The 27,146-nt window shown below is 39.6% G+C and overlaps 2 protein-coding genes across 4 annotated transcripts in view; one reads left to right on the top strand and one right to left on the bottom strand.

Annotated features, from left to right (window-relative positions):
* Positions 1–27,146, top strand: part of pigg (phosphatidylinositol glycan anchor biosynthesis class G (EMM blood group)) — a 211,448-nt gene that overhangs the window by 5,153 nt on the left and 179,149 nt on the right. For all 3 annotated transcript variants that reach the window (XM_067458106.1, XM_067458108.1, XM_067458107.1), the window contains exon 3: positions 22,659–22,868. In XM_067458106.1, the coding sequence (XP_067314207.1) occupies positions 22,659–22,868 (210 nt within the window). The remainder of the gene's footprint in view (positions 1–22,658; positions 22,869–27,146) is intronic.
* Positions 1–27,146, bottom strand: part of gnpda2 (glucosamine-6-phosphate deaminase 2) — a 469,370-nt gene that overhangs the window by 354,322 nt on the left and 87,902 nt on the right. The gene's annotated exons all lie outside the window — the stretch shown is intronic.

Below are 27,146 nucleotides of genomic sequence, written 5' to 3'. Positions count from 1 at the left end.
TATTTTATTTATTTGTAATTTTATATATATATATTTAAACTACATATTCTTTTAATTTATATTAAATAAGTTATGTCAAAATAATAATATTAGGGTGGAAAGAAGCAGTTTTGCACGCACAATATGGAACTGCTAAATATGACCGATTTATAAGCATATAAGCATATATAGTAGTTTGCCTGGTTTATTGCCAATAGCTGTGACTGTGAAGGAATTTTACACAGGAAGAAAACACTGATGTTTATTGTTGACTGACGAGCTGTATCTCAATGAAATATGTGTGAAAGATGACGATGACTGGTGCAGACATTTATTTGAGCCGTAGCGTTTGTTTACTCGCGCTGTTGGTCGATCCAATCATTGGTTCATTGTGTAAGTGACTGAGTACACTCTAAAAAATGCTGGGTTGTTTTAATGTTGGGGCAAATATGGACTAACCCAGCGATTGGGTTGTTTAAATCCCACAATTGGGTTAAATATTTGCTATTAAATATTAAAACAACCCAATTGCTGGGTTAGTCCATATTTGACCCAACATTGGGTTGTTTTTTACTCAGAATCTTTTAGTGTAGTTTATCTCTAAGGGGAAAATAAAGTCATTAAATCAGCCTCAGGTGTGCCCCAGGTTTCCAGCATGAATATCCTCCCAGCAGCTCTTCCCATGTGTCCAGCAGATGGCAGTCCTGATCTATCAGCCTTCCTGCTGGATCGCGGTGATCATGGCCAACTGACCCAGATCAGGCTCTTCCTGAGCTCCTGTAAGGCCATTGGTTAGCAGCTTCAGCGGGTCTGCGCTTCTCAGTTCTCTCTCAGAAGTGGACTATTAAGCCCTTGGCTCCTCAATCTCAATCTCAATCTCATTTATTTATAAAGCACTTTAAAAATAACAACGCTAGCCAAAGTGCTGTACATTGTCAATACACAAAATAATTCACATAACACACATGAACACTATTAAAAGTATCCACATCAAAACGCATATATAATTTTTTTATATATTAACAATAAATAACCAAACATTTTACACAGTAAAATAACAGTCAGCAAAAGTCATATGGTGGTGGTTTGAGGAGGACCCCACCAATGTAAAGCGCTTTTGAGTGCCTTGAAAAGTGCTATATAAATTGAACAAATTATTTTAATTATTTTATTATCTCAAGATACAATATAATGCAAAGTTTATTTATATAGCTCATTTAAAACAACACAACTCTGCACAGAGTACACAAAAAGAGAACAGTCAACAAGACTACAAACAACAAGACAATCAATAAACACACAATGTAATAGATGAAGTGCATATTACGATCTGTCTCGGGTTAGACCGTAATAAATCAAATAAATAAAAAATATGACTCCCCGGCCCAGTCGTCAGACCAAAAAAAAAAAAAGATTTAGAATAAAAATGACCTCGTAAGCAAGTCGGACTTCTTTAGGGGATGTTACAAGCAGAATGAAGCGAAGCACACTGCTCTCCTTTTCCAACCTCTTCCAGTCACACAGCCCTAACCAAAAATAATGATCATTTAAAGTGTTTTTGTTTTATCCTGATTAACTATGTTAGGCTTATTATAAGTGTTTATATTCTAGACCGAGCATGGCGGTTTTTCGCAGAAAAATTGTCATATCCGTAAATGGAATAAAGTTGCTTTGACGTATGTCCGGTGTGGGAATGGCAGGGGTTAGCCGTCACAATGAGGGAAAAAGTTTCACATGGAGCCGTTAAAACAAACGCAGAACAGAGGAGAGTTAAACGAGACAGAGCTCGTAATAAAACATGAATCAACATGAGCTTGGCTTTAGGAGATGGAGAGAACTGAGGGATTTGAAGTGCTGTGGAGATGATGGTGTTTTATCTCTCAGCAGGCGAGTAAGTGTTTTATTGAACAGATAAACTGTCATATGCAGCTCTCTAACAGAGTTCACTGTAAAGCATGATCTGTTGTGAAGCTCATGTCATTATGGTTGTTATAGCTGTGCTGGAGCGTAACGTACAGTCACGTCTTCAGCTTGAGATCCTTCCATCTGAACTGGTTTTCTCTCTTAAACCTTTAGTGAATGTTTTATGAGCAGCGGGAGAATCATATTCATCCGCACACTCATGTAGCGCCAAAGCAAAGTCAAAACAATGTTCTTCTGCAAAATGCATGCAGGTTTTTTTTTTTTCTTTACCTCTAGAGCAGTGGTTCACAAATGGGGGTATGCGAGATTTTAAAATATACATATATTTAAAAAGTAGCGTCAATGCAAAAATCCTTTATAAATAATTATTTAATAAATATTTCAGGAAAATGTAAGTATACGTTCATAATATAAATTATCATATAGTCTCCCCTGTACCAGGATGGTTTGACCTCACCTGTCATATGCCACCTGGCATCACCTGTCAACAGTACCGCCGCTGGCCGTCTTGGTGCCCTACGCATCATTTTTAATGGTGCCCGCAGGTGTTGCGTTTACGTATTTGTTGACCCGGGATGCGCGTGGTGGGAGCGGCGGCACTGCCTGTCAATCACTTGGATCATCAATGGAGTTGTGGTTGCGCCTTCTAAATGTTCCAAATCATTTTTAGTGTTTTTTTCAAATGTTTGAATTTTGTGTTGTGTTTATTGGTTCCAACGTTTAATAAATCATACACTTTTAGAAGAAAAGGTTCTATTTAGAACCTTAAAAGGTTATACTATCAGGCGCTACGTATTTGGAAGTTGGACGCGTGAACATTTTGAATCCATTCGCTTCATTCGTTCGTGAAATTCGCTTCATTCGCATGTGACATTCACTACACAACAGACGTGAATTCGTGTCATGGGAGGGGGTTCTGCCAGGTAGCGGCAGACGGCAGAAGGACTAGCCGAGTTAAGGCTGCTCTCACCGGGGTTGATGAGCGCTGAGCTCCGGTGATCGCCTGGGTCTCACACCTCCGAAAACACCAGATCATATTTTCAAATAGGAGCTCTCAATAAATAAACCTCATATTTGAGCTTTAAACAACTACATTCTCGCCTGAAAAACTATTAAAACTATATTTTGTGACACAATAACAGTTGTATTTTTAAATTACTCTGGCCTCGGGGTTTCCCCTATGGGTTTCCCATCCGTCACTTCACCACGTGACAGCAGTAAGCAGGCTCCTCTTTGGTTAACGCGGCGCGAATATCCGGCAAAATTCAGATTTTTCAAAAGTTGAGAACCACTGCCTTAGAGAAACAAAAGTTACATACTGTACCTTTTAAAGGCACACTATGTAAGATCTTTTTATTAGTATATCCAAAAACCACTAGAACAGTGACTACGTTTACATGGACAACAATACTCCGATATTAATCTGATTAAGACAATACTCTGATTAAGAGGCTAGCATGTAGACAGCGATTTCTAATTACCTTAATCTGATTAAAGTCATAATCTAACTACACATAAATCGGATTAAGACATGTGGAGTATGCCTATTTTAGTCGCATTATCAGAGACATGTACACACCTTAATCTAACTATTAATGTCATGTCGGAGATTTCACCGCATTTTGTGTCAGGACACATAACGTTACGCACAACAGGGGAGTGCAGAGGGGAGGCTTTGTGGGTTGGAGCCTCTGCCCTTTTTGAAAATTAATCAAAAGTGCCCCTTTCAACAATCATCGATAATATTGTGGCCAATAAAACAAAATTGGAATTATACTTAATATAACAACTTGTACAAAACAGTAACAAATGGTGGAAAAGTCGCGTTTATCTTTTACGGATCTGTCAGTCTGAAAAGTCGTTGCCATAAACGTCGTTGCTATGGGCGGTGTGTGTTTTACTTGACTGTTCATTGTGAACACTGCGTCCTCTCTCTCTATTTTTATTTTTGTTGTAATTATTATGCTCATTGTAAAAGTAAAATACAATAAGTTTGTATCTGTAATCGCAAACCAGATGGGTCATTCAGTGAACGCCTGTGGCTCGACGGCAGGAAAAACAATCCAAAGAGTCATGATTTTTAAACCTTTTTCATAATTAATCAAAGCTATTATTCTAAATGTAGGCTGTCAATAAGGAGGAAAGAGGGGCAGTGTCTCTTCAAAAAAAACAAAAAGAGGCAATACATAATATTAAAAAAATAAATCAACGTAAATGTAGATATAAAACATTATAAAAAACGCATGTTTTGTTATACTTCTTAATGTAAAGTAACACTGTCCAACAGCGACACCCGCAGGTGAAGTTAGCGGGTTTACTGAGCCCATAAAATTAACACACCTGCCAAAGTCACGCTATGATTGGATGTTGGAGAACATAGCGTGTCATGGGGACGTAATGACGTTCCATAATCGATCTATGTTCTATCACATGTAAAACGGGAACATGAACGGAGTACTCTAAAAGCAACTCATGTAAACACCTTAATCAGAATATTGTCTTATTTAGAATAAGGTCAATAATTAGATTACTGATGTCCATGTAAACGTAGTCACTGTTATATATGTCACATTATTCCAGATTTTTACCAGGACATGGACCTTGTGTCGCCTATCAGTGACATCATACCTGCGTTACCCTCGATTTCCTTTTTTGTTGTTGTAAAAAACCACGGAAACACCAAAGACGCTTTTATATCTGATGTGTTTTATTAGACAGATGAGCAACTGTTTGGATCATTGATGGACAGAAACTAATGATTGTTCTCCAACTTAACACAGTTAGTTTTATTGTTTAAATCTGGCTATCTTGATTTACCGCACAGAGTATGATATGATCTCACTGCAGTGCAAACAAGTGTCTCACACACAGAGTCGCATTATAACACCACTTTAAAACACTCGGATGTGTGTAATATGATAAACAGCGCTGCGTTCCCCCACATACACATGAGCAGAAGAAGAGGAAGCACTCGGCTGACAGAATAAATGCTCCGCCAAATCAAAGCGTCCTCAAGACACACCTTTGTTTTGAATAAGCGACCTCTAGCGGCGAAAAAGGACATATTGTGGCTTTAACATCGTATAAATGCAGGATTTGCTTTAAAAATGTACTGGAACATCTCTTTTTGACCCTGTTTGTGTAAAGTGCCAGGAGGCGTTTCATCTGGAAAGCATGAGGCTCAGTGTTGTGTGTGTTCACCCTTCATGGAGTCGTTTAGTGGCCACTCTCTGCTGGGACTGACCTCTTCACAGGCCACAGTTCACTTGAGGTTCGTCTCACTAACAAGCTTGTTTGTCCACTCAACTTGTATTTCCTTGACCCATATACTGGTCAAAAGATGGACGACGCACCTTCGCTCTCTTCCATTGTAGCCTGAAGTGGAGCTGAGGTGTTAAGGCCTACTGAAATCAAAAATTACGTTTTTTTATCTTCTAGTATATGACTGTGTTAGCCTTAAGGTTATGAATAAGCTGGTGTGTTCTAAAGCAATGCCAAATTTTGCATTTAGGAGATATAAGCATTCAAAACTTAGTCTCTCACTTGTGCTAAAATGGATCACAGATATTACAGTGGACTTCAGCTTCTCATCACATCTTCTGTCCAATCAAATGCTCTTTAGAATCTGAAGCCCCGCCCCTACACCGCTGAAGCTGCGGCTAAAATCGGTCATTTGTTCACACTTTTACTATTTCATACATGGTTAATGGCACATAGCCCACTATATTTGTGATAGGAAACGATTTAGACAGTGTAAATATGCTTTCAGTTGAGACGAGGAAGTCTTGTTTTCACGTGCACCGCGGCAGCACATACACAGTCTGCACGATCACAGAGCGGATCATTATATGACGAGCTCTTTTCTAAAACGCTATAAATCCATTTTAATAGTTTTCATGAAAATGTCACTCGCGTTCTGGACGGGATTATGTTCCGGCCGGGTTCGCGTTCGCGGGGGCACCGCAGCGCGAACGAAAAGGGCCCTTTTACTTTCAAAGGGGCAGGGGCTCAAGACGAGATGAGAGGATATATCGTATTTAGGCTAAAAAGCGTATAGCGGTTTGGAAAGAAACGCCATCTTGCAGTACATTTTCAACAAGGAAATATAGAGATTTGGCATTAGATATTTATGGAGCAGACAATAGGTTCAGTACACAGCAAAATGCCATGACAAACCCATTTTTATTTTATTTGGCGTTTATTGTGTTTTGGAAAAGAGCTCTTCATATGTGCGAGTCGATGGAGACAACAAAACAAATCGGACCCTTTTAAATTCTGCACAGAGTAATGTATTTCAAAGCGATATGGAGGAGATTATGATGAGAAACGGTTAGAGATTAGGAGGAAACTGTAGCTTTACCAAACAAAAAGGCTGTAGTCAAACTGTGGTATTAACGAAACGCTATTGGCTGTTTCAAAAAAGGGGAGGAGCTTCTTACAGTTGGAGCTGTTTCAGGGGAAATCACTTCAACACAATGAATAATGCGGCGCGGTTCAAGGCACTTCTGTGGGCCTTTAAAGGGTCATGAAACCCTTAACCAAATTTTCTGAGATTTGTACAGAAGTATGTGTGTTGAACATAATGGAAGACAATGTTACCATCTGTTAGTTTTAAATGTAGAGAAAACTAGTTCATTTTGTAAACCTTTTTGCTCTATTTTTAACCTCCTGGTTTAAATTCATTTTCATGTCAACGTCATAGGTTGTGATAGCCTATCAATCTAGATACATCCTAGCAGCAGCAAATCTAATCTGCCGTGGGTGTCGTCTAGCAACTCTCAATACGCTTCTGAGCTGTAAAAACCAAACTCTGGTCAGGCCAATCACATGGTGTATAGAGTCAGTGGGCGGGGCTAAACATAATGACGGCCGAGTTGCGCTTGCGTGCTTCTAGTAAACACAGAAACTGGCGAACGGCGGTCTTTCGAATCAGCTTTGACCGCGACTCTGGAAGACTTGGAGTTAAGTTTTTCTCTGAGAAAAGAACAAAGAACGGCACTGAAGTCATTCTTAAGAAGGGAAGATGTGTTCGGAGTTTAGCCGACCGGATACGGTGAATGTTTAATCTGTCAGCGAGCTCCGCTTCACCTTCGTTGCTCTGGTTGGTTGTAGCGCTATCCTATCGCGTGCAGAGGGAGTTTGAAAGACAACCGTTTATCCGCCCCTCAGATTGAGCTGTCAATGGAGAGTTTCCAGACCAAACATCTTGATGTGGGTCTGGCTTGTCAGGCTAAGGCTGTGATGCTTTCTTGTACTATAGTACGGCTTTGACTCATTAGAGTTCAATAATTATTCATGAGACTGCATGTCTTTATCCTATGAGTAGACGCGTTGCTTAATTCACGACAGCAACTTAAAGGGTTAGTTCACCCAAAAATGAAATGTCTGTCATTAACTCCTCCCCCTAATGTCGTCCCACACCCGTAAAACCTCCGTTCATCTTCACACACAGTTTAAGATATTTTATATTTAGTCCGAGAGCGTATGCAAGTGTATGCACACTATACTGTCCATGTCCAGAAAGGGAATAAAAACATCATCACAGTAGTCCATATGAGACATCAGTGGGTTAATTAGAGTCTCTTGAAGCATCGGAAATACATTTGGGTCCAAAAATAACAAAAACTACGACTTTATTCAGCATTGTCTTCTCTTTCGGGTTTGTTTTCAATCCTCAAATAAAGATTCAAACGGTTATGAATCAGTGTATTGATTCATGATTCGGATCGCCAATGTCCCGTGATCTCAGCAGTTTGACATGCGATCTGAATTATGAATCAATTCACTGATTCATAACCGTTCAAATCTTTATTTGAGGATTGAAAACAAACCTCAAAACACCCGTGAAGATTCGATGAGATCGGTGATTGAATCCGGCTCTTCATATCGATGCATCGACTCTTCGACTATTCGGGGTCACCCCTACTGAGTACAAAAGACCACTGGATCATTTCCCAGTGACAGGAAATATCCTCTAGATGCTTCATGTTTAAATATGTGGTATTGATATCAAAGAATGACAGTGCGTTTATGTTAATTTTAAACAATAAGTAGTAGTAGATCAAGCCTTTTTTAACTTGACATCGATTGACTAACAGGTTGTGCTGCGTTTAAGTGTATGTGCTGTATTCAGGAGATAGTGGTGGCGGTTTTGAATGCAGTTTCATGTAATTATGCAACATTTTTGCTGAGATATTGCCTCGCTCTCTGTTTGATGTTTTCACCAGCAGCTGAAGTGTTTCTGGAGGGATGAGAGGGATGTTGCTTTAAAGGGTTGAAAATGTGATGTTTATCTGCTGACCCCCAGTGCGTCCAACATGAAGGTGTGTTTGTTTCTTCAGTAGAACACAAATGAAGATTTTGATGAGCCCAGAATATGAACGCAACGCGTTTAATTACACGTTAAACGTTTTCCTCCCATAGGAAGCCATTATAAGAAAACGTTTAACGTGGCTTAATGTGTTAAGACGGTGTTATTAACCGACCAAACTCAGGAAACATCATATGAAGTGCTTTGTAAAACGCTTAACACGTATTTAAAGGGCTTATCTGGTTTTTTAAACAAAGCATACTTCATTAGTATTATGTTTCCTGAGTTTGGTCTGTTATTAACACTGTCTTTAAATTAAGTCACGTTAAGCGTTTTATAATGTCGCTGCGGAAAGCATCATAACCATAGCGATATCCAGGGCCACACTTTTTTAATTTTTTGAAAAATCTGCGTAATTATACAGAATGGTTTTAAATTGATGCCGTTAAAAATATCTAAAAATATTGGAACTGAAAGCATTACAAATAAAATGTAAAATATTCACATCTTAACTTTTATTTAAGGTTTACAATACAAATCCAACAAATTTTAAACAAAGATTGATCTCCCTTATTGCAGGCTACATCCACTAAAAGATGGAGAAAATATTTATTTATTTGTATTGTAGACAATTCATTAAATAAACAAAAACATGCAGACAGACAAAAACATGCAGTATGATAAACAGATTGGTGCAGTAGTGAAGGCGAGTTTTTACCAGCTAAGACTTCTTAGTAAGGTCAAATATTTTTTGTCCAGAACCGACCTTGAAAAAGCAATTCATGCCTTCATCAGCTCGAGGATCGACTACTGTAATGCCCTCTACACTGGACTAAATACATCACTTATCAGTCGCCTTCAACTGGTACAAAACGCTGCCGCACGTCTTCTCTCTAACACATCTAAACGGTCACACATCACCCCTGTCCTCCGCTCGCTTCACTGGCTCCCAGTGCAGTTTAGGGTGGAGTATAAAATCCTGTTGTTTGTGTTTAAGGCCATCCATGGTTTGGCCCCAGTGTACCTCTCTGAACTAGTAAAAATATATCAGCCAGCCAGGACACTCCGTTCCTCTGATCAAATTTCTCTGGTTACCAAAACATACAGGTATAAAAAGTTTGGAGGCCGGTCATTTAGTGTTCTAGGACCTAAGTTGTGGAATGCACTCCCTGTGCACCTCCGAAACATCACGGTGCTGAGTAATTTCAAAGCACATCTGAAAACACACTTTTTTAATCAAGCTTTTGACTTTTAGTCTTGGTCTTGATTGTTTGTATTTGTCTTTATGTTGTTGTTTGATGTTTGTTCTGGAAAGCGCCTTGTGCACCTTTTGGCTGCTGTAAGGCGCTATATAAATAAATTATTGATTGATTGATTGATTAAACAATTTCATATAATTCAAAAATAAAGCAAAAATAAGTATTTTTAATAGCTATAATTAAGTACTTTCTGTTGACAAGTGACGTTTCCTGAACTACAATGTGGTCAATTTTATTTGAGACATTTTAAAATATCATTCTCTCACATAATTTTTTTTAAAAATCACATCAATAAGCGTAGCCTACAACCCCTTACAATCACGAAGTTTCTGTGTGGGCCTGGCGATAACTAGTCCCACCCATTAAAAGGAACGATGTGATTCGTCAGTTTTCCTGTCACTTGAAATTAAGACGTGGAGTATGCCTATTTAGTCGCATTATCAGAGAGCATTACAGACATGTACACGTGTGTGTGTGCGTGTGCATGTTTTTGTGACATATGAGGACACAAATGTGTATAATGCCATGGGTATGACACAGGTATTACAGGAGAGGGTGACTTATGAGGACATTACCCATGGCCCCACTTTACAAAAGGCTTATAAATCACACAGGAGGAGTTTTTATGAGAAAGTAAAAATGCAGAATGTTTCCTGTGATGGGTAGGTTTAGGGGCAGTGTGTGTGTGTGTGTGTAGGTTTTCTTTCTGATGTACGGGCACCTTTAGATCCTTCTGTTCCTGCGGTTTCACTGGAGCTTTCTGAAAGCTTTTACTTTCTGTAAAGAGGGAAACTTTTCCTATTTTCCTGCACGGATAAGCTCTCCGCTCCTGGTGCGTTAATACTGTAAAGAAGAACGTCTGTCCTACTTTTCACGTCTCCAATCATCCGGATTGACACATTAAAAGGTGGGATGTATTTCCAAACCAGTCCGTCTGGAGGCGGAATTTATAAAGTCACAGACAGAGAGTCAAACGAAAGAGACAAACTCTGAGAGATGGAAAAAATCAAACTGAGCCAGAGAAATCTGTAGTATGGATGGCCTCGGGTGTTGAGCGATTGTTTTTAAGCCTTTTTCTCTTACGGATTGGGAGAATATTTTGTGCTGATCTGTCTTCAAGAGTCATTTGGAGGTGCTTAGCATCACCATTACTGATGATTCGAACTATTTTTGTCTATGTGCATCAGGAAAAAAAAAAACACACCAAACTTTTGGTTTTGATTGAGTCTCAGAGTGGTTGAAAAACCCTTTTTTCTTCGTGTTTGCCTGAGAAACCTTAAAAATGCAGATGACGTTTGAGCTCCGTGGGCAGTTCATGTTTCTATTGGTCTGTTGTTCTGCGGAAGAGCAAAAGGAAGCAAAACTCTTTCAAGAAAGTTTTCCAAACGTTTCCAAACACAAACGTTCGCAAAAGCAGAACTTTTTGAGACTCAACCCCCCAAAAAATACACTTCGAGGAAAAAATAATTGGTGGCTTTGCTTTGTCTGCAGAACTTTTTGAATGCACAGTAAAGGCACAAATATAACTCCTTTTTGTTATATATACTGTATATTTATGTGTGTGTGCTTGAGTATGTGTGTGGGTTTGTGTGTGCATGTGTGTGTGTTGCTGTTTAGATTTTAAGTTATAATTTTAATAAGTTTAGTTCTTTAAAGGGGGGGGGGGGGTGAAAAACTCAGTTTCAGTCAATCTCATGTCAATCTTGAGTACCTATAGAGTAGTATTAATTCCTTCATATCTTTTATTATACTTATAAAAGGAAGATAGGCTGTACCGAGTCTTTCCGGAAAAAAACGAGCGGATGGAGGCGTATCGTGTGGGCGGAGATAAAGAATGACGAGTGCGCAGCTACAGCACGAAAGCTGACGTCCTCTAGCGTGGAAAAGAATACATTACATTAAATCATGGCTATCAATCAGATTGAACTAATACAGATATGATCCAGAATCTAATCTGAGGCTGAAATAAATTGAACAGGAGAAACAGCAACATCAGGACGTCCGTCTCTGTGGTATGGACTGTATTTAGTAGGGCTGTACTAGAATATTCGAATATTCGTTCGGTGAGGTGGCATTCGACTTTCAGTTTTGAGATTCGAATATTCTTTTTTTTTTTCAACACGTGACTTCCGTCGCGGACTCATTCTCACTCATGCTTGAAATAATAATAATAAATTTAAAAAAACACCGCAACATGCTTTCAATAAAAGCATCGCGCATTTTAAAGATTTAAATTAACAAAAAGTCAGAATAAGACAAAATAAATCCCTTATATAGAATAAAACTAATTGTAATAGATATTACATTTTGTGTCATTTTAAAAACAATTCATTTATTCTTATTCAACTGTTTATAAGCATGCTACCGTGTTCTTTATTTATTACAGTTCATTGAAATCACTGTGTGTTACTAATTTAATTTCTGTTTTGGGATTCATTTGTTTTAAAGAAAGGTTCCTTATTAATACCTTATTAAAGTTCTTGCTCTCAACAGACTTTGTGTTTTGTATCACTTGTGCACTGTCCGTTTTCGGAGCATAAACCTGCCCGTGTAATGCGTACCGGAAACTGTTCTATTTAAAGGATTATTAAATGTTTATTAATATTTAAAGAATGTGTGCCACCTGATCATATTGCACCAAATGCAACACTGCACTCCACTGGGTCTGCCGCAACACATTTACGATGCCGAAGAGTGAAACGTGAAGTCGTGAAAGATGATACAAATGCAAACCGACACTATTATTATATATTTAGCCCCACCCACCGAAGCTTCGAATATTCAATATTGATTGCCACCTAAGCTTCGAAGCTCAAAAAATGGCATTCGAAACAGCCCTAGTATTTAGTGGCCTGTCAACATCTGTGTGTCTTTACTCGCAGTTTATGAGGACATGATTCGGTTTATGAACTATTGTATGCGACTAAACCTTAGCAGTAGCAAGCAAAACAGTTTTGCACGTCAGACTAGTGTAACATTATACAGAGAACAACAATGGAGTCCGTTAGCGCATTTGAATGACGAAGCACGCTTTGTGAGAACGCTAGGTTTATGTTTGGGTGGTTTTACAATAATCAAACTGACGCCTATAGTGGTCAGCTAAACAAATGTATTTAAACACACACCATAGATCGCATGCTCCATTGATAAATTAACTAACGTTATACACGATCGTGTCGTTTACTGATGTTTACTCACGTGACGATAGCCAACAACAGACATTTGAAGCAGTTTTACTCACCGGCTGCTTCCAAAGCAGGACCGAACCTTTATCGCTGGGACCGCTCCGTCAAAAACACACTTCTTTGGTATGATTTGGTGAAGTCCTGTGAAAGCACGCGCGCGCACCCTACCGGGAGAAGAGCCCGTACAGCCCATACAAGGACCTTCCGCTCTATCGACGTCAAGTCGACCCACACTCGAAAAAAACTCCGAAACTTGTGAGAAACCGGAAGGAGTATTTTTGACACAGAAATACTCCATCAAACGTCCAACATCAGTTTTTGAAACTTTGTCTATGTTTAGGATGGGAATCCAAGTCTTTAACAGTGGAAAGCTCAGTGTGCATGAAACAGCATTTCACCGCGCCTTTAAACTTTTTAACTTAAACTTTGTTAATTGCAAAGACAACATCTGTAATTGAGTTGAAGTGTTTACATCTGTTATTTATACGGTAGTTTCCCTCTAATAGTGAAAATGATTTTTCATCATTGTAGTTTTTGCTTTTGATAACTTTCACATTTTTGAAGAATCCAATTCAATTTTGCACAGTAAAAAAAAAAACACACAAAAAAACCTCAATTTTCAATTTGATAACCCATCACACAAAAATGTTCATTTAATGGTGAAATCTTGCATTTCTCTAACAGTGTTGTGTGTGTTTGTGGAGTTTTCTTTGTGTGCATATTAATAGGGTATGTAAATGAGTTGCTGTAGGGGCGGTATATTATTATTATTAGAGCTTTTATGATGTTTATTTCTTAGATCTTTGTCCTGTATGAACTTTATTGATTGAGATCGTTTGGCAGAGTTTGCTGTTGGCATTTCAGCGTCGGTGTTTCAGCTGATCAGGCTGATAATATCCTGCATTTGTATTGTGCTGTGATGAGTTTAGTGACCGTTTCATCAGATAACCCACCTTATCAGCACTTTGGGATTGCTTGTTAACCGCTGGGATGCAGAAAACATTAGATTTAGACCAGTGTTGTTCATTTTAATGAGGAAAATATGTATGGTGCATGCTTGTGTGAAAGTCACCGCCATGTTTAGGCTCAAAGTTCAGCTATAACCTCATAATGAAATGATCGAATCGCTTCGTTTATCAGTTTACAAAAAGAGTCAGAGTGAAACGCTTTTCAAACAAGAACAAATGTAGGGCGGGGCTTGATTTAGTTTTTCGGTTAAATCAGTTTGTTTCAACAACCGTTTTTGCCAACTCATTTTATTGAAAGTGCTCACTTTATTGGAAAAATACTCTTCCCGAGACGCAAGAAGAAAGGAAAACATATATATATATATGTATATGTATATAGATATATTATTTTTTACTAAGGAAAATGACTAAAATAGTAACTCACAGTGACTTGGATTACTTACATACTTCTTATGTAAATCTCGTGAATCAAAAACACCACGGAAATATGAGTGCTTCTCAACATAAACCCAACCATGACGGAAGCGTTGGGGATCAATTATATTTACGCCCCCAACATTTGCATCTGTCCAATGTTCATTGTCAGGCGGAACTGACGGAGCCGAATCATCGGGACTGCAGATAAAGACACTGGAGGATAGCAAAAACGGCAGATCATGGACACACACGTCATGTTCAGGCTGTGCAGGGGGCGTGAGGACTTTTCTACCATTCCCACAGATACAAAATGTCAGCAGTCATGGTTGATGTTTATTATAATCCGACACCACAACTATTTAATTCAAGATCGTTCGTTTGTTCGGCCCATTTGAAGCAAGCTTCGCTCAGCGTCTTAAACTTAAGAAAGGGGCGACTGTATTCCTGCAAGCAGTAAGTAGCGATTTATCCACTTATTGACTGTTTAAACAATTTCTAAACACAGATCGACTGAAGGACACTTTAAGCAGAACATATCAAATGGAGATTGATAAAATGCAGCTTACTTGTTTATTTGGTGTTTTCAGATCATCCGTGCCCTCGAGAGCTCGCTCGCGTGCATATGGTTGCCAGATTGGACATGTTTAGGTAAACATCGGATAGTATATGTGTTTTTTTTCCACAAAAAAGCTCTGATTAGGGTATTTAAATCACTGAAATCTGGCAACCACAAGCTAATTTATAGGGTTGTAAATGGACCTGTAAAACTGTATCTGGACATTTTTTTCCCTTAAATAAGCCACATACCCTCTATGTAGATATCAGAGAACAATTTAACATATTGTTTCAAATCATTCTAGGGCACCTTTAATCTAATTACTGGTTTGGGAATAGTAACGCGTTAGATTACCCATTACTGGAAAAATGTAGTCAGATTAGAGTAACGCGTTGCCCTGCCTTCGTCATCAGAGAAGAGATGAAGAGGAAGGGGAAGATATTCTGACTCAAGATTACAGGAACATGAAAAGCAAGAATTGGCAGCTCTGAGTTGAATAGGTCCGCACCGTTTTTCTGTCTTAAAGTAAGTCTCCATTTAGCAGATGTGCTCCTGCTGCTGTAACTGTATGGAGAAACTTTAGGGCTATTCTCTGGCAGAAATGCTCCTTCCGCTCAGCAAACCAACCCGCTGGCATTTTCTGTAAAGGCTTCGAGGAGCAGCAGTCAGAAAGCACACACATTTAAACCTTTCCCAGTGCCAGAACCTCTAATGCGGCATAAAACTACTGCAGAGGCCAGCCAGAATCCTCTAATTGCTCATGTTTCACTACAAATGTGACACGAGTAAAGCAATTAGCCTGTGATTTCTGAACGCTCAGAGCCGGTAGGAGGAGGAGGGTCTGTGAGATCTGAGAATACACTGCTGACAAACCAACCTGGAGCCTTTGTGGACTTCTAGAATGATAATGTAATAGCATAGTTGTGTGTGTGAGTGAGTGTGTGAGTGAGTGTGTGAGTGAGTGTGTGAGTGAGTGTGTGAGTGAGTGTGTGAGTGAGTGTGTGAGTGAGTGTGTGAGTGAGTGTGTGAGTGAGTGTGTGAGTGAGTGTGTGAGTGAGTGTGTGAGTGAGTGTGTGAGTGAGTGTGTGAGTGAGTGTGTGAGTGTGTGAGTGTGTGAGTGTGTGAGTGTGTGAGTGTGTGAGTGTGTGAGTGTGTGAGTGTGTGAGTGAGTGTGTGAGTGAGTGTGTGAGTGAGTGTGTGAGTGAGTGTGTGAGTGAGTGTGTGAGTGTGTGAGTGTGTGAGTGTGTGAGTGTGTGAGTGTGTGAGTGTGTGAGTGTGTGAGTGTGTGAGTGTGTGAGTGTGTGAGTGTGTGAGTGAGTGAGTGTGTGAGTGAGTGAGTGTGTGAGTGTGTGAGTGTGTGAGTGTGTGAGTGTGTGAGTGAGTGTGAGTGTGTGAGTGTGTGAGTGTGTGAGTGAGTGAGTGAGTGTGTGAGTGAGTGTGTGAGTGAGTGTGTGAGTGAGTGTGTGAGTGAGTGTGTGAGTGAGTGAGTGAGTGTGTGAGTGAGTGAGTGTGTGAGTGAGTGAGTGAGTGAGTGAGTGAGTGAGTGAGTGAGTGAGTGAGTGAGTGAGTGAGTGAGTGAGTGAGTGAGTGAGTGAGTGAGTGAGTGAGTGTGTGAGTGTGTGAGTGTGTGAGTGTGTGTGTGAGTGTGTGAGTGAGTGTGTGAGTGAGTGTGTGAGTGAGTGTGTGAGTGTGTGAGTGAGTGAGTGTGTGAGTGTGTGAGTGTGTGAGTGTGTGAGTGTGTGAGTGTGTGAGTGTGTGAGTGTGTGAGTGTGTGAGTGTGTGAGTGAGTGTGAGTGTGTGAGTGTGTGAGTGTGTGAGTGAGTGTGAGTGTGTGAGTGTGTGAGTGTGTGAGTGAGTGAGTGTGTGAGTGAGTGTGTGAGTGAGTGTGTGAGTGTGTGAGTGAGTGAGTGTGTGAGTGAGTGAGTGAGTGAGTGAGTGAGTGAGTGAGTGAGTGAGTGAGTGAGTGTGTGAGTGTGTGAGTGAGTGAGTGAGTGAGTGAGTGAGTGTGTGAGTGTGTGAGTGTGTGAGTGTGTGAGTGAGTGTGTGAGTGTGTGAGAGTGTGAGAGTGTGAGAGTGTGAGAGTGTGAGAGTGTGAGAGTGTGAGAGTGTGAGAGTGTGAGAGTGTGAGAGTGTGAGAGTGTGTGAGTGTGTGAGTGTGTGAGTGTGTGAGTGAGTGTGATTATGTGTGTGTGGGTTTGCGCGCCAGCGTGTGATTGTGTTTGTGTGTGTCTGTGTGTGTGTGTGTGTGTGTGTGTATAAATGGCCATTAGTTTCCAACCCTTGACTTGAGTGTTAAGGCTGATATTTTAATAGCGTCTAACTTTGAATTCAGTCTGACTTTGAATTATAATGTCGATGAATCATTTCAGACTGTGAATAATTTCATTAATGTGAAAAACCTCAAATGAAATCAATTCAAAACTCAGATGCATTGATTTGTTTGGAGCATCACTCAAAATATAAAGCGAGTGCTGCGACGGCTTTTCTGTCTTCAGACATGCTTTTCATCTGATGCTTTTTGCATAATACACTACCATTCAAGTTCGGGGTCAGGAAAGGTTTTTTTTTTTTTTTTTTTTTTAAATAAATTAATGCTTTTATTCAGCAAAGATGCACTAAACTGATCAAAAGTGACAGTAAAACATTTATGATGTTACAAAATATTCTATTTCAGATAAATGCTGTTCTTTGTATCTTTCTATTCATCAAATAATCCTAAAAAATCACGGTTTCCATTTCAATCATAACTGTGTGTTGATCATCAGATCCTCATCTGAGAGTGATTAGTGAAGGATCCTGTGACTCTGAAGACTGGAGTAATGATGATAAATTCAGCTTTGATCACAGGAATAAATCACACTTTACTATATATTGCAAAACATGCTCTTCTTACTATGTATTTTTGACTTGTTTCGAGTCCAAACATAAAAAATTTCTTAAAACAAGAAGTATTTACTACACAAGCAAAAGTAATTGTCTTGTTTTGGGGAAAAAATAACTCCAAATGAAGAGAGTTTTTGCTTAAAATAAGATAAATAATCTGCCAATGGGGTGAGAAAAATAATCTTAATTTAAACAGAAAACAAGATTATTATTCTTACCCCATTGACAGATTATTAATCTTATTTTAAGATAAAACTCTCTTATATTTGAGTTATTTTTACCCCAAAACAAGACAATAATTTTTACTGGTCAAGTAAATGTTTCTTAATGAAAGACTAGACTAGAAACAAGAAAAAAATACTAAGTAAGAAAAGCATTTTTGCAATGTATATTCACATAGAAAACAGTATTATTAAATATTATTACACTATAATAATATTTCACATTTGAAGTTTTTCCTGTATTTTTGATTAAATAAATGCAGCCTTGGTGAGCAGAAGAATGACATATGGTTTACATTTTGTACTATATTTTGTAATGTGTTCTTGGTGAGCATAAGAGACTTTTTATTTCTAAACTATCCGGATGTCTATCAAACAATTACGTTCAGAAAGCAATCCAATAGCGAGTGTGAGCGAGTGATGGAAACACCTGTGAGGGACGCGTCTAATAGTGCTGTTGTCAGAACGAGCTCTGTGTTAATTATCACGGAGGCGCGTTACGCTAGATGACAGTAATTGTGTTGTGTACACTAACAGACACGCAATCAATGGCCTCATTATAATCCACAGCGCACACAGGAGGGGTGGTCTGCTCTCGCGCCGTGTGTTTGTGTCTCTTGTTTTCATCATTAGATGATTCGTTCCTGAGAGACAAGGGTCTGGTGAGGGAATTAATATTTCTCTTTTTCAGGAGGGTGAGGGAAAGGTTTCATGTTGTGTTTTTCTCAGCGTGAAACTACAAAGAGTTTGTAAGTTTGTGATTCTGTTCCCAGAATAGCTAATGATGCATCTGGCCTATTTTAGCACGTCTGGTCATTTACATTTAGACTCACGCTTTTATATAATCAGACTGTGTAAATATGAGACTTCATGAGCTGAGAAATCTTTCAAGTGCACCAAAAACAACAGACTTTTCTTGTCAGAAATCTCGCTAGATTTTTTCCCCCCTCATAAAGCTTTATTTGCTCTGCCTCCTTTTATATCAGGTGTGAAGACTTTAGTATGTATAGTTTTCAAGAGGCTATATTATACACAGTTTTTTTTTATTTCTAATGCCTTACATGAGTGCACAAATGCATTGCAAATGTTTTGTCCTGTTTTTACATACACCGATCAGGCATAACATTATGACCGGTGAAGTAAATAACACTGATCATCTCTTCATCACAGCTCCTGTTAGTGGGTGGGATATACAGGGAGTGCAGAATTATTAGGCAAATGAGTATTTTGACCACATCATCCTCGTTATGCATGTTGTCTTACTCCAAGCTGTATAGGCTGGAAAGCCTACTACCAATTAAGCATTTTAGGTGATGTGCATCTCTGTAATGAGAAGGGGTGTGGTCTAATGACATCAACACCCTATATCAGGTGTGCATAATTATGAGGCAACTTCCTTTCCTTTGGCAAAATGGGTCAAAAGAAGGACTTGACAGGCTCAGAAAAGTCAAAAATAGTGAGATATATTGCAGAGGGATGCAGCAGTCTTAAAATAGCCAAGCTTCTGAAGCGTGATCATCGAACAATCAAGCGTTTCATTCAAAATAGTCAACAGGGTCGCAAGAAGCGTGTGGAAAAACCAAGGCGCAAAATAACTGCCCGTGAGCTGAGAAAAGTCAAGCGTGCAGCTGCCAAGATGCCACTTGCCACCAGTTTGGCCATATTTCAGAGCTGCAACATCACTGGAGTGCCCAAAAGCACAAGGTGTGCAATACTCAGAGACATGGCCAAGGTAAGAAAGGCAGAAAGTCGACCACCACTGAACAAGACACACAAGCTGAAACGTCAAGACTGGGCCAAGAAATATCTCAAGACTGATTTTTCTAAGGTTTTATGGACTGATGAAATGAGAGTGAGTCTTGATGGGCCAGATGGATGGGCCCGTGGCTGGATTGGTAAAGGGCAGAGAGCTCCAGTCCGACTCAGACGCCAGCAAGGTGGAGGTGGAGTACTGGTTTGGCCTGGTATCATCAAAGATGAGCTTGTGGGGCCTTTTCGGGTTGAGGATGGAGTCAAGCTCAACTCCCAGTCCTACTGCCAGTTTCTGGAAGACACCTTCTTCAAGCAGTGGTACAGGAAGAAGTCTGCATCCTTCAAGAAAAACATGATTTTCATGCAGGACAATGCTCCATCACACGCGTCCAAGCACTCCACAGCGTGGCTGGCAAGAAAGGGTATAAAAGAAGAAAATCTAATGATATGGCCTCCTTGTTCACCTGATCTGAACCCCATTGAGAACCTGTGGTCCATCATCAAATGTGCGATTTACAAGGAGGGAAAACAGTACACCTCTCTGAACAGTGTCTGGGAGGCTGTGGTTGCTGCTGCACGCAATGTTGATGGTGAACAGATCAAAACACTGACAGAATCCATGGATGGCAGGCTTTTGAGTGTCCTTGCAAAGAAAGGTGGCTATATTGGTCACTGATTTGTTTTTGTTTGGTATTTGAATGTCAGAAATGTATATTTGTGAATGTTGAGATGTTAAATAATAAATAAATAATTGAAATGGGTATAAATTTGTTTTTTGTTAAGTTGCCTAATAATTATGCACAAGTCACCTGCACACACAGATATCCCCCTAAAATAGCTCAAACTAAAACTTCCAAAAATATTCAGCTTTGATATTAATGAGTTTTTTGTGTTCATTGAGAACATGGTTGTTGTTCAATAATAGAATGAATCCTCAAAAATACAACTTGCCTAATAATTCTGCACTCCCTGTATTTGGTCGCAAGTGAACATTTTGTCCTTAAAGTTGATGTGTTAGAAGCAGGAAAAATGGGCAAGCGTAAGGATTTGAGCGAGTTTGACAAGGGCCAGATTGTGACGGCTAGACGACTGGGTCAGAGCATCTCCAAAACTGCAGCTCTTGTGGGCTGTTCCCGGTCTGCAGTGGTCAGTATCTATCAAAAGTGCTCCAAGGAAGGAACAGTGGAGAACCGGCCACAGGGTCATGGGCGGCCAAGGCTCATTGATGCACGTGGGGAGCGAAGGCTGGCCCGTGTGATTCATGCCTCGATGGGTCAGAGCCGTTACCAGCAAAAAACCAACACAATATTAGGACAACATAATGTTATGCCTGATCCATGTATTTATGTCCTCTTTTGTTGCGCTGGTGGGAACAAAACTCTACTTAAGGTGCGATAGTTTCTTTCAGATGATGCTGTTAAAACAGGAAAAAATTATTTAGATAGCTCAGCCCCCATAAACATATTAACTGTTTTAACTCATTTGCACACATGGTCTTTCATTGACTTCATTGGCTCTTTGCCAATTGGCTCTTCATTGGCTCTTTGACCCAAGAAGTCCTCGTTGCAGCCTGTAGCACGATGACGTACTGGATCAGATCCAACCTGTAAGGTGGGGTGATTCATTTACATTATATAAAGCCTTACAGTTCTGCATAATTAAAGGCGTGGCTACTTTGATTGACAGGTGGATTGCTGTTTGTCTGCTGTCTGTTAGTCCTCACGTCACCTCAGCTCCGCCCACTTCCCGCCTCTTTGCCCATTTTCTGTTATCCGGGCGTGAAGCACCGTGACACGCTGCCAAGATGGCAACAGCCAACTTTACACTTCAAAAACTTTCTTCAAAAACTACGGGTGATGTCACGGACACTATATCCATATTCTTTTACAGTCTATGGGTAAAACCCACACCATTGTCACTGTTCGTATCACTTTGTGTCCAGAGCTGAGATTCGGATATGATAATGAGGGCTTGCTTTCTGACCAATCACAGCAGAGCAGCTCTCAGAGAGGCGGAGTTTAGAGAGACTGAATCCTTGAGCAAAGCGTTTCAGACACTGAGAGAAAAGATGCGTGTTTTCGATCTTTAATGCATGTTAAAGCATGCTCCTAGTTGTGGAGTCTTGGAGTCCAGTGTCATGCTCTGTTCGATCATGGATTTCAAGGGCACAATGAGTGACAGGGTGGCGCTCTTTTCATCAGACAGGACAGCGGTTTAAGAAGGTTTGCGATTTCTTCGGCATCACTGATGTCTGCACTATCTATAGCATCGAGTTGACGTTTGCGCAGCTCTGCCGTTATCCGCTTATTTAATCGGGACGTAAGGAACGCCGTTTCTGGGTCCAAGCCTCAACTCGTTTCACTTGAGAATGCCATTGACGTCCGTTTATGAGCGCTATTTTTTTTTATATTAAACATCAAACATTTAAAAAAGTTAAACATTTTAAATACAGTCTACACAACATTCTCTATGTTCACAGCGTCACATACATTAATATTTTAACGATTTATAAAAGATGAATCACTGTCTGGCCATCTGGAATTTTGGTATGGAGAAAAAGGTTATGATTATAACTTTTTTGTAGTATTACACCACATTGTGTGTGTATATTAGCACCGTTTGTAGTTTTTCTTGTGGTATAAGATAGAGCGTTTGGATCTGGAAGTGCTGCCGCGTGACGTCAGCCTTAACAACCTTGCTCTAGGTTGCATCTCCATTGAGCTGTTTCATTGTGTAACAACCAATCGGCAACCTCCTGCGATCTCTCTTGAAGCCAATACGGAAGTAATGTAAACGGCAATTCCTCAACTGGCCACTAGGGACAGAATCTCATCGAGCCCCATGTTAAAATTCTCAACTTTACAGCAGAAAAAAACATGTTTACAGCCTGGTACAAATTGTGGTTTTGGCCTATAAGGCTAATGAGCTTTGTAACGCCGTCTTTAGTGCCTTTATGGGTCTTGAGAGAGGAAATGACATTGGTGTCAATGAAGGCCTTTCTGAGCCATCGGATTTCAACACTAATATCTTCATCTGTGTCTGAAGCATAATAGGACCCCTTTAAATGAGGAGTATTGTGAATTTTACAGAGCTTTTCATGCGCAAACAGCAACATTACACACTAAAGAGAGATGAATATGTGAAGAAAGCATGATAGCTCCTCTTTAACAGCATTGTTTGTGTTCTTTCATATGTCCGTCTTCAGGCCCTGACCACCGGCAGCATCCCGGGTTTCATAGATGTGGTGATGAACCTGAACTCTCCGGCTCTGCTGGAGGATAACCTCATCTGGCAGGCCAAGAGCGCTGGCAAACGGATCATCTTCTACGGCGACGACACTTGGGTTCGACTCTTCCCCAAACACTTCATGGAGCACGACGGCACAACCTCATTCTTCGTGTCCGACTACACGGAGGTGAGAGGAGCTAAACTCACAGTGTGTGTCATGTAGAGTTGAGGCACGTCACGTGAAATAGGGCTGGGCGATGTCTAAAAAAAATGTATATCTTGATATTGTCAACATTTTTACAATATTCAATATATCAATCAATCAATCAACTTTATTTATATAGCACTTTTACAAAGACGATTGTTTCAGAGCAGCTTCTCAGTGTCAAACAGGACAATACTGCAACAAAATCTGATTTGTCTGCACAGTCGCTCTGGAGAAAACAGTGATGTTATCAGCTCATTTCAATTATCATAGAGCGACAATGTTGGCTGATCAGTATTATAGTTTATAGAATTAAATAAGACCTAAATAATTAATTTTATTTGTATATTTAGTTAAACAACTTAGATCCTAGTTTTAGTGTCCCCAACTGAGCAAGCCTAGCCAAAGGCGACCAAAGGAACCGAAACTCATCAGTGTATATATCTCCATATGTTTGCAATTGCTTTTAAATAATAAAAAAACATGATTTTCTTTTGCTCCCATTAAAAACAACAAAAACTATTTAGACAGAACCAAATTAAATACAAAATGTTTACGTTTACTGAACAGGTTGGGATGACCAAAATCTAATATATATATATATTTTTTTAAATGTTCTTTTTTAATTTTAATATAGATTTTTTATTGTATCTTTGATTTTAAAAATAAGTGAAACATGCTAATTACAAACAATATGACCAAAACAGTGCTTTTTATATTTTTAGCTATAGGTCTATTTAACAGTAGCAAGTCAAGAAATACATTAAATAATCAAATATATATATATATATATATATATATATATATATATATATATATATATATATATATATATATATATATATATATATATATATATATATATATATATATATATATATATATATATATATTCATTTATAGAGTGAAGACTAAGCAGTATATATATATATATATATATATATATATATATATATATATATATATATATATATATATATATATATAAATATATATATATATAAATACTGCTTAGTCTTCACTCTATAAATGAATATATTATATATATAATATAATAAATATATTAAAGTTGTTTAGCCAAGCATGGGCTGGTTTTCTATTTTTCATTGTTTGCTTAACATTAATCACAGAATATTAGGTCTGGCTTAAGACCTCCACGGATCAGTTACCTCAGCTGTACACATTCACTAAAGACATATCCGACTGTGTCTACCTTGAATTTGAAATATTCGATATTCACGATATTTTCAAGTATTACATCGTCTTCAAAATGATTGCGATATTATCGCCAATATTCGATATATCGCCTAGTCCTAATGTGAAATAATAGAACAGATAGACAAATTAAATAAAACCTTTATTTTTAAAACATGTGCATGTTTTTTTTAGCATCATATTTGATACATCAGGCTTTTATGGGTCATATTGTCTAATGTAGTGAGAATATGAAGGGGAAAAAACAGCTAAATTTTTATTCAAAACATGCAATTTGGTGCAGATTATGATATTTTAATGGACAAAAAGTGATGAAAATCTGATACTTGTAATGTAGATCAATGAGACGGGTACATAAAATGCATATAAATATCTATACCTGCCATTAAAGGGGGGGTGAAACACTCAGTTTCAGTCAATCTTGAGTACCTATAGAGTAGTATTGCATCCTTCATATCTCCAAAAAGTCTTTAGTTTTATTATAATTATAAAAGAAATATTGGCTGTACCGAGTAAAAAAACGGAAAAAACCGAGCGCCTGGGGGCGTATCGTGTGGGCGGAGCTAAAGAATGACGAGCGCGCAAAGTGGTGACGTCTTCAAGCGCGGAGAAACCCATGGCTATCGATCTCAGCTAATACAGATATGATCCAGAATCAGATTCGGAGGCTGAAATAAATTGAACAGGAGAAACAGCAGCAGCAGGACGTCCGTCTCTGTGGTATGGACTGTATTTAGTGGCCGGTCAACATCTGTGTGTGTTTACTCGCAGTTTATGAGGACATGATTCGGTTTATGGACTATTGTATGCGACTAAACCTTAGCAGTAGCAAGCAAAACGGTTTTGCACGTCAGACTAGTGTAACGTTATACAGAGAACAACAATGGAGTAACGTTAGCGCATTTGAATGACGAAGCACGTGATCGTGTCGTTTACTGATGTTTACTCACGCGACGATAGCCAACAACAGACATTTGAAGCAGTTTTACTCACCGGCTGCTTCCAAAGCAGGACCGAACCTTTATCGCTGGGACCGCTCCGTCAAAAACACACTTCTTTGGTATGATTTGGTGAAGTCCTGACAGCAGTGACCGTGGAAATCCACTTTGCTTCCTGTCATTTCTGCGTTCAAATCGGTTCAAATGCAGCGCTGCTTTCCCAGAATGCTGTGCTGAAGCGTTGAAGTCGCTCGACGTCACCCATAGGAATAAAGTGGAGCGCGGACTATAACGACATAAGTGTTCACGGACGAGTGGATCTGCAGCTGAGAGTGTTTATGGGCGTGCATTTCCTCTCTCGCTCTAGTCACGCGCGCGCACCCTACCGGGAGAAGAGCCCGTACGGCCCATACAAGGGCCTTCCGCTCTATTAAAGTCAAGCTGACCCATACTCGAAAAAAACTCTCAGAAACTTGTGAGAAACCGGAAGGAGTATTTTTGACACAGAAATACTCCATCAAACGTCCAACATTAGTTTTTGAAACTTTGTCTATGTTTAGGATGGGAATCCAAGTCTTTAACAGTGGAAAAAGCTCAGTATGCAGGAAACAGCATTTCACCCCCCCCCCTTTAATGTCTTAGTAAGAGGATATTTCAATGCTCAGTTTTATGACCGAAGCGCTGTAGTTTTAAAACCTATAATGCAATGCAATACAATGATGACTGACAGATGAACTAATAAACCTTCCTCAAAAGCTTTCTGACACATAAAGCCCGAGCTGAACGAGGACGTTTGTACAATTACACTAAAATTTTTACTTGATTATGTTGATCATGTGGCCTTAGAAATGTGTGTATACGACAATTCACCATGACGTCACAACAGTAATAAACGTTCGTCCGGGTGGCAAAAGCCGAAGCGTTCCTATGGCAAAGCTTGTAAATTGCTTGGGATTCAGACATAGTTAACATGATTATTGAGGGACTGATTAACTAATTCAGGAGATACCAATACAGGTCCTTCTCAAAAAATTAGCATATTGTGATAAAGCTCATTATTTTCCATAATGTAATGATACAAATTAAACTTTCATATATTTTAGATTCATTGCACACCAACTGAAATATTTCAGGTCTTTTAATGTTTTAATACTGATGATTTTGGCATACAGCTCATGAAAACCCAAAATTCCTATCTCAAAAAATTTGCATATTTCATCCAACCAATAAAAGAAAAGTGTTTTTAATACAAAAAAAGTCAACCTTCAAATAATTATGTTCAGTTCTGCACTCAATACTTGGTCGGGAACCCTTTTGCAGAAATGACTGCTTCAGTGCGGCGTGGCATGGAGGCGATCAGCCTGTGGCGCTGCTGAGGTGTTCTGGAGGCCCAGGATGCTTCGATAGCGGCCTTAAGCTCATCCAGAGTGTTGGGTCTGGCGTCTCTCAACTTTCTCTTCACAATATCCCACAGATTCTCTATGGGGTTCAGGTCAGGAGAGATGGCAGGCCAATTGAGCACAGTAATACCATGGTCAGTAAACCATTTACCAGTGGTTTTGGCACTGTGAGCAGGTGCCAGGTCGTGCTGAAAAACCAAATCTTCATCTCCATAAAGCTTTTCAGCAGATGGAAGCATGAAGCGCTCCAAAATCTCCTGATAGCGAGCTGCATTGACCTGCCCTTGATAAAACACAGTGGACCAACACCAGCAGCTGACATGGCACCCCAGACCATCACTGACTGTGGGGACTTGACACTGGACTTCAGGCATTTTGGCATTTCCTTCTCCCCAGTCTTCCTCCAGACTCTGGCACCTTGATTTCCGAATGACATGCAAAATTTGCTTTCATCCGAAAAAAGTACTTTGGACCACTGAGCAACAGTCCAGTGCTGCTTCTCTGTAGCCCAAAGTGTCTTGACCTGGGGAATGCGGCACCTGTAGCCCATTTCCTGCTCACGCCTGTGCACGGCGGCTCTGGATGTTTCTCCTCCAGACTCAGTCCACTGCTTCCGCAGGTCCCCCAAGGTCTGGAATCGGTCCTTCTCCACAATCTTCCTCAGGGTCCGCTCACCTCTTCTCGTTGTGCAGCGTTTTTTGCCACAC

This window comes from Pseudorasbora parva, chromosome 11, assembly GCF_024679245.1.
Source record: "Pseudorasbora parva isolate DD20220531a chromosome 11, ASM2467924v1, whole genome shotgun sequence".
Classification (NCBI taxonomy): Eukaryota; Metazoa; Chordata; class Actinopteri; order Cypriniformes; family Gobionidae; genus Pseudorasbora; species Pseudorasbora parva.
Note: the sequence above shows the minus strand (reverse complement) of the source record. Positions and strands in the feature narration are given on the sequence as shown.